Source organism: Nyctereutes procyonoides, unplaced genomic scaffold (genome assembly GCF_905146905.1).
Source record: "Nyctereutes procyonoides isolate TBG_1078 unplaced genomic scaffold, NYPRO_anot_genome, whole genome shotgun sequence".
NCBI classification, from domain to species: domain Eukaryota; kingdom Metazoa; phylum Chordata; class Mammalia; order Carnivora; family Canidae; genus Nyctereutes; species Nyctereutes procyonoides.
Window position 1 is genome coordinate 22643210 of NW_026575046.1, and position 8695 is coordinate 22651904.

The 8695-nt window shown below is 39.7% G+C and overlaps 1 protein-coding gene across 1 annotated transcript; it reads left to right on the top strand.

The window, feature by feature from the left end:
• Window positions 1–1120: 1120 nt before the first annotated feature.
• Window positions 1121–8227, top strand: MRPS30 (mitochondrial ribosomal protein S30). The gene is made up of 5 exons (XM_055325844.1): window positions 1121–1870; window positions 3237–3382; window positions 4306–4411; window positions 5706–5882; window positions 7865–8227. The coding sequence occupies exons 1-5, from the start codon at window positions 1279–1281 to the stop codon at window positions 8134–8136; spliced, it is 1293 nt and encodes a 430-aa protein (XP_055181819.1). The 5' UTR covers window positions 1121–1278; the 3' UTR covers window positions 8137–8227.
• Window positions 8228–8695: the final 468 nt, after the last annotated feature.

An 8695-nucleotide genomic window follows, 5' to 3' on the forward strand; every position in this document is an offset into this window, starting at 1 on the left:
ATTGCACCATCACTTCTAACGCAAAAGGCATAACTTCCTTTTAGCGACAAAATGTTTGGTTTTCAATACCCTCAAGAATTACTGCAATAGGGATCCTTGGGTGGCGCAGCGGTTTGGCGCCTGGCTTTGGCCCAGGGCGCGATCCTGGAGACCCGGGATGGAATCCCACGTCGGGCTCCCGGTGCATGGAGCCTGCTTCTCCCTCTGCCTGTGTCTCTGCCTCTTTCTCTCTCTCTCTCTGTGTGACTATCATAAAATAAATAAAAAATTTTAAAAAAAATAAACGTCTAAGTTTAAAACCAAAAAAAAAAAAAAAAGAATTACTGCAATAAATCCAAATAAGTATTTTTCCAGGTCTTGGCTATAAAAGATAGAGTCAATAAATTACATGACCTGAAATGAGCTTAAATTTTTATTTAGGGGACCTTTTTCAGCAGGTATTTAGTGACTACCCACTACCCACAGGTATTGATTGACTGCTAAGGATTAAAAGTAAAACAGTTGCTTTTCTCAAACTGCTGACAGATTAGCAGGAACTGACTCATGTGCGATCAACAGTGAGTTTTAATACAGAGCAAAATACGAACACAATTCTTTAGATTACTTTTATTGTTGTTATTTTCTTTTGCACACCCCCCCCCCGTTAAATCCAAGTGTGCGTATATTCCTTTTGTAAATTAAAGGGATTAAAGTAAATTAAACAAATTATGTATCAATTAGCATAGAGAAACATGGAATTTTTTCCCCCAAAGATTAGCAGTGGTCATCCGTAAACGATGCTTCCATCATTAAAAAAAAAAAAAAAAAAAGCATGTATTATCAATAAAACATGTTAAAACACTATTTTCAATAAATTCCAACCCTAAGAACCAACACACTCACGAGGTGGGCTGCGCCTCACACAAATGAAACCGGTAAATTTAACCAAGGGCTCAAGGTCCCGGCGCAGAACGTTCCAAGCGAAATCTGACAAGAGGCCAACCCGGGCGGCAGCCAACTCCTCCGCGAAAGCCTCCTCTTCCCCGCTAGGCCCGAGGGAAACCTACCGGCGCGCGCAGGATCCGCCGTCGGCCTACAAACGCCCGGCGCGCCGGAAACGAAGTCGAAGAAGTGATCTGATTGGTTAAGAAGTGAATGACGCAACACCCCTCAGGCCCACTGAGAATCGGCCTCCCCAAGCCCGGCTCAAACGCCGCTTCCGATTGGTCCTTACGGCCAGAGCGCCGCGCCGTGTGCTGAGGTTAACTTCCGGGCCCGAACCCCCACCCCCGGGCAAAGATGGCGGCGGCCAGGTGCTCCAGGCTCGCGCTCCGCGGGCGGGGGCCCTCGCTGCACACTGCGGCCCAGGCCGCCGTCACGGCTCCAGAAGTGACCGGCCCCGATGTCACGGCGGCCCCCGTGGCGCGCTACCCGCCGATTGTGGCCTCCCTGACCGCCAAGAGCAAGGCGGCACGCCAGCGGCGAGTGGAGCGGTGGCAGGCGTCGGTGCACGCGGCCGAGTCGGTGGACGAGAAGCTGCGCATTCTCACCAAGATGCAGTTCACGAAGTACGTGGTTTACCCGCAGACTTTCGCCCTGAACGCCGACCGCTGGTACCAGGGCTTCACCAAGACCGCCTTCCTGTCGGGCCTGCCGCCGCCCGCCGAGCCCGCCGAGCCCGCCGAGCCCGCGCCCGCCCTGGACCTCGAGGCCCTGCGCGCCGCGGCGTGTGACGGCCTCCTGCAGGAGCACTTCTACCTGCGGCGCAAGCGGCGCCCGCCCGTCTACCGGGACCGCGAGGCTCTGGCCTCGCCCTTCCTGGATCAGCTGGTGGCCGCCCTCGTGGGCCTGCTCAGCGCGCAGAACCCGGTGCTGGCCACCGCCGCCCTCGGTGAGCCTTGCGGCAGCCACGCCGGCCCGGGGAGGTGGGGACTGCGCCTCTCTTCCTTTCTCTGCCTTGTTCGTTTTCCCCCAGTCCTTCGCGCCTTGCTGGGCGCCCCCGCCCCCCGGGTTTAATGCAGTCCCTGCGCCAAGACTCTGGAGCCTGGGTTCTGGGGCCTGTGCTGCTACCCTGCTTACTAGCCGTGCAACCTTCCACGACTCCAGTCCTTCTGCTTCGTGAAGGTCCAGCCAAATGGAAGAGCAGTGTTGCTCCGGGGAAGGGACAGGCCTGGCGCTGTTGGCTTTGGGCCTTCCACCAAAAGGTTACATGACTGTATGTCAGCTCATGAACCTCTTTTAGCCTACTTTTTCTCATTTCCAAGAGGAGATTTACAGTAATAGTACTGTATTGTAGGATTGTGAACGTTGAGGTGATGCTGACTAAAATACCTGGCGTTTACCCGGTGCTTACTATGTACCAGGCCCCGTTCTGAATCTTGTATGTGCCAACCAGTTTAAACCTCACAGTAACCGTTTATAGGAGGTAGCACTGTTTTATAAATGGGGGAAGAACCAACCTGAGGTACAGAAAGGTAAAATGAACTTCGTCAGAGAACCTGTAGCTGGTAGATGGGAGTTCAGGATTCAAACCTAGCCATTTTGGGTTCCCAGGAAACAATCAGCAACTTCTATTAACTGTTACGTGCAGTCATGAAACATTAACGGACAGTCTTAAAAATACGTGTTTCCAAGATATTGATTATTTTAGATCTACCGCCTGGTAGGTGTCTTAATAAATATTTGTTGAATTAATGTTACAACTGTAGATGTGTGCTCAACTGAGTCTTGTAGTGTGCATGTTATTTCTGTCTCAGTTGGGAAGGAAGTGGTCTTGAGAGAAGCCTGGTGGATGTTGACTACTCTTGATTGTTGGCCTAGGAAAACTTACTTGACTTTGTCAAGACTCAGATTCCTCTACAAAAAAATGGAGGTGATGACAACTGTACATTCCTTTGAGAGTTATTGTGAAGATTGATTTAGTAATTGTGACTCCTATAAAAACTTTTTATTTCTGGCGAGCGATATTCCTGTTGGTCTTATTTCCTTTACAGTTTATTCTTAACTGAGAAACCTCTTCCATTACAGTGTTTTGTGTATGATGGATGGCACAACTAGACAATAAATGTTTGAGCATTAAGTCACAGTCATCTTAAGGTAAATCATCATATAACCCAGACTCCATCTTCCATCAAATGTAATTTTTGATAATTTTTAATTTGAACAATTATTCTTAAGTTCTATATTGTTGGTATTCAAATAATAACCAAACTTATCTAAATTATTAAATAAGAAAATTTTGAATTATATTTTGACAGATCATAAGCGCCCAGTTCACTTTTACTGGTTGCGAGGTGAAGAAATTATTTCTAAGGGTCATCGGAAAGGTCGAGTTGATGCTTTACGATACCAAATAAATGATAAACCACACAACCAGATTCGAATATCCAAACAACTCCCAGAGGTAAGGAATTACTGCATTTATATCTACTGACATCTGGTGAGGAAATGTCATAGGTAGCTTAAGTAATGGGCTTCGTAGGATAAACGCTTTTTCACTTTTTAACCTATTATGGTATGTATAGTTCTCAAATGTCAATCATTTTTAAACAGGGTTAAGGCATCAGTTTTGAGGACCATACAGATCTTTTCTTACGATAAAAATATGGGGTACCTGGGTGGCTCATTCGGTTAAGCGTCTGCCATTGGCTCAGATCATGATCCCTTGATCCTGTGATCTTACCCTTGGTCCTGGGCTCCCTACTCAGCAAAGTAGTCTGCTTCTCCCTCTCTCTGCCCCTCCCCCCATTGTGTCCTCTCACAGACTCACTCTTGAAATAAATAGAATCTTTAAAAATATATATAAACAATTGATAGTAGTTTATGTTTGTAATTTATAATACACTATACTACCTAATCATAAATCAAGGCATTTTTATCATTGTAAGCTGGTCATTTTTTATATTTATGGTTCTTCTGGAGAAAATAAGTATATTTGAGTGATGTCTGTGTGTCTGTACACACACACACCCACACACACACACTCACTCTCTCTCTCTTACGTTTTATTCTGTAAAGGTCCAGGCAGTGAATATCTTAGGCTTTGGGACCATAAGTCTGTGTTGCAGCTATTCATCTTAATTCTTAAATAGTGTAAAAGCAGTTACATACCATATGTAAATGAATGTGCATGACTGTGTTGCAATAAAACTATTTGTATAATCAGGTGACTGGCTGGATTTGGCCCATTGATAGATGGTAGTGTTACCAAATCATTTTGTGAAAAATATCTTATTTTAAGATTCTTAAATCTATAAAGAATGTGAGTAAAATATGTACACTGTACTAGTGTTGTGAATTTATTTATGACTCTTCTTTTTCTTTAAGTTTGTGCCACTGGATTATTCTATACCCATCGAAATCCCTGTTATGACTTGTAAGCCAGACAAACTTCCATTATTCAAACGACAATTTGAAAATACCATATTTATTGGTAAGTTTTTCTTTTGAAATATTGTGCCATCATTGTGTAGAGGCTCCTGTGCAGATGTACCATATAATTCTTGATGACGAAGAGGTTCAGGTAGTTTACAAGCAATGTAATTCATAATCTCAGGTTATTGTAATATGCACGAAAATTGGGGAAAAATACTCTTTCATCTCACCATTTAAAATTTTGTTTCTACTGAGGTAGCAGCATTTAACTTTAAAAAATAGTTTTACATGTTAGGTTTTGTTGATTTATTATGCAGAAAAAGTAATTTGTCCTTTTTCAAAAGTAAACCAGTATAGGACCAGACTTGAGGCAGTGATTGGCTTTTTTATTAAAACCTTCTGTTTGAAAATAGATAGATAAATAGATAGATAAATAGATAAAATCTGTTTATGCCACACACTGTGAGAACCATTAAGAATATAAAAATTAATAAGGCCTGGTGTCTGTCCTTGTGTAGCTTATACTTTTGCTGTCTTTTTGTCTATTAATTCATAGTTAACTTGAAAATTTTAAACTAGCTTTATACTAGTCTTCCAGATGTATTTTATCAGCCCATTCTGTGTCATCGTGGTCTTAGAGTGTGAATTATGGGAAATTTTGATTGCAAAGATTTTACTATCAAAGTCAAGAATATCAGCATTTCATGAAATATTGGCTCTCATTTTCCTTACATGGAAATATAGTATAAAAATAATTTTCCAAAAAATGTTAGGAACAAGGTGGAGACTAATGAAATGTTTTTATCATTTGGTGCATAAGACAAGGAAAATAATGTAGCTCCCAAAGATGAATAAAAGATTTGAAAAAACTAACGGAATTTTATTTATTTTATTTATTTTAAAGATTATATTTGTTCATGAGAGGACACACAGAGAGAGAGGCGGAGACACAGGCAGAGGGAGAAGCAGGCTCCATGCAGTGAGCCTGATGTGAGACTCCATCCTGAGACTCCAGGAACACGCCCTGGGCCGGAAGCAGGCGCTAAATCCCTGAGCCACCCAGTCGTCCCAGAACAGGGAATTTTAAATAAATTTACATACATTCTTTTGGTTTATCCTGTGTCATCATAGTGGGCTTGATGATAGCTAGCAGGTTGTACTTTCACGTGAAGTTTAACTTCATTCTATAACCAATGAAGTAAATCAACTTTGCCACTTGTGTATTTTGAATACTGATCACACAACGTGTAGAGGAGAAAGATGAGTTTGAAGCAGAAACTAAGGACGTATGCTCTAGATGTTCACATGCACATTTCATCTGAAATTTTTTTTTTTTTTTTTTTGCTCTTCAGGCTCAAAGACAGCAGATCCATACTGTTATGGTCACACACAGTTTCATCTATTACCTGACAAATTAAAAAGGGAAAGGCTTTTGAAAAGGAACTGTGCTGATCAGATAGAAGTTGTTTTTAGAGCTAATGCTATTGCAAGCCTCTTTGCTTGGACTGGAGCACAAGCTATGTATCAAGGTAAAACTAATTTTGTGGCATTATTCTTGGAAGATACCTGTGACATTTTAAGAATTTAGTGGTTTCTCTGGGTTAAGTATAAGTTGAATCTTAACATTTTGAAAATTTTCAATGACAAAATACAGTAGTTTTAAAATTTGTAATTAAATATTTTACATTTGCAATTGGCAAGTGGTGTTTAGTTTTTTTAATCTTTTACTTTGACCACTTTTGTGTAAATATTTTTTTCTGATGCCCTTAGGCACATGAATGACTATAGCCAACTAAGTCAACTCTGGAGATCATAACAGCTCTCTGATGCTGGAAAGAGAAGTGCTTTGGTGGATTTAATTTTATATTAAATCACAACTCTTCTGTATAATATCTTTGAAGGCTATATGCAAAATGTGGATTAAGAGATTATTTATTCATTCAGTAAATAGTGAATGCTTTTTGGAACCAAGCAGTGTTGGCCTTGGAGATGTAGTGTTGAATGATGCAGGCAGATCCTGCTGTCCTGTCTTGCTGTCACTGAACTTACAGTGAGGAGAGTAAAAGATAATAAACATGTAGTATTTTTAGTTAGTGGTAGTAGTGTGGAGGAAATATACTGTATAAGGGATAGAATGACTTACAAGGTATAGGTATAAATGAGATAAGGGGCTGAATGTATTTAAATGGAGTTATTCATGTTACACTATATGTTGGCAAATTGAATTTAAATAAAATATTTTCAAAAACAAAAGTAAATGGAGTAATTGAGGGGAGGTCTCTAAAAAGTGGTATTTGAACAAAGACCTGACTGTTGAATAGCTGCCTAAGCATAAACTTGGAGGAAAGACACTTCCAGGCAAAAGGAATACAAGTAAAAGTCTCTGAGGTAGGAATGGACTTGAAGTATTTAAAGAACAATGAAGAAAGGGAAAGAGGAGAGTGATGCAGGATCAGATAAAGGAAGCCAGAGGCCATATCAAGAGGACTTTGAGAGCCTGCTGGGAGGCATTTGGATTTTATTACAAAACCTGAAGTAATAAACTGTAATGTGTAACCAGATTAATCCTATATGAGTTCCCAGGAGGAATTTAATACAGATTTAATTATTTCTAGGCTCACCTTGTTTTCTTCATTATATGTATATAATTTATTTTAATCCTTTACTCAAAATTGTTGACTTAAATGGAGAGAATAAGAATAGGATTAAGAATGAAGCAGAAATGGAGGAATATTTCTCAAAGACGTTAGTTAGAACGTCTAACGTAAAGTGCTTTTTTTCCTATAATTAATTACAGGTGCTAACCATATTATTCATTGACTGTCTTCATTAAGGCTGATAGAAAATATGTAGAAGGAAAAAAAACTGCTTGGCCTGGCAGTGGGATTTAAAAGTGTTAAAGCCAGTCAATCTAGAAGAAGAAGCAGCCAGAAAATTTGAGTAGTAAAGGTATTTAAAAGCATCCTGCAACCTATGACACGACACCAAGGCATAAAACCAATTTCAGAATATGTAAAGGAAGAACAATTTGAGGATGTGATTGAAGTCCTTAAAAAGTCCTTTTTTTTTCTGATTTTTTTTTTTTATAGATTTGGTGAAGTAAATGGCCATAATGGTTATTAGGTGCTAGATGGTACCGTACCAGGAAAATTAGTGTATTTGAAGGTAGTTAGTACCAGATGTAGGAGAGATCTGCACTGAAAGGTCTTGCTGCCTTTTTTTTTTTTTTTTTTTTTTTAAATAAAGTGACTTGAGGTAGAAAGCTGTTGAAGACCGAAGTTATTGAGAATGTGTTGTAAGTTTGGGGATATTAGAAGGGAGGGGATAATTTTTGATGCAGAAATAGAATATAAGATTAGATTGGAGAAGATGAGGAAAACTTTGAGATCTTCAGGAATTTGGTAGGTAAAATATCTAGGTTATAGGGAATATTTGATACCCTCTAATGTGCAAATGTTTTGTTTTGGTAAAGTATATTCTGTGTAAATTTCAGTATAACTTTTTTCTGTAGGATTTTGGAGTGAAGCAGATGTTACTCGGCCTTTTGTCTCTCAGGGCGTGATCACAGATGGAAAGTACTTTTCCTTTTTTTGCTACCAGTTAAATACTTTGGCACTGACTACGCAAGCTGATCAAAATAACCCTCGTAAAAATATATGTTGGGGGACACAAAGTAAACCTCTTTATGAAACAATTGAGGATAATAATGTGAAAGGTTTTAATGACGATGTCCTACTTCAGATAGTTCACTTTCTACTGAACAGACCAAAAGAAGACAAATGACAGCTGCTGGAAAACTAAGAAGAAATAATTGATTCAGGTCTTCAGGAATATTTCATTTTCTCTGAAGGAAAAATAAAAGGAATTTTAATGATGAGACTTGTCAAATGCATTATTTTGAGACAAATATTTCTTATGTTAACCTGTGATTAGGCCTCTCATCCTGTTCAGAGTACACACTGAAAGACTTACTTTTAGATAAGAGTATGTTGATTTCAAGGTAATTTTATTCCTATATGACTAATTGATCAGACCGGTTGAGCTATCTGCAATACCTGGTAGTCGTTGCATGTGGTTTTGAAACTAATATAAGGACAGTAATTCAAAAGTTTGAGAATATGTAGATGTGTTAGATATTTCTTTTTTCTTTTTAATTTCTTCATTGATAACACGATGCAGTTTCAGAGTCCTACTCAAACTGCTTTAAAACTGTTCCATCAAGGATGGAACAATATTTTGCAAGTAGAGGAAACTGAGGCCCGGAGGAGTTGAGTGAGACTCTTCTACAATTTCACAGATAACTAATAATACACTGATGAATTATATGCAACTTGAAACTTAG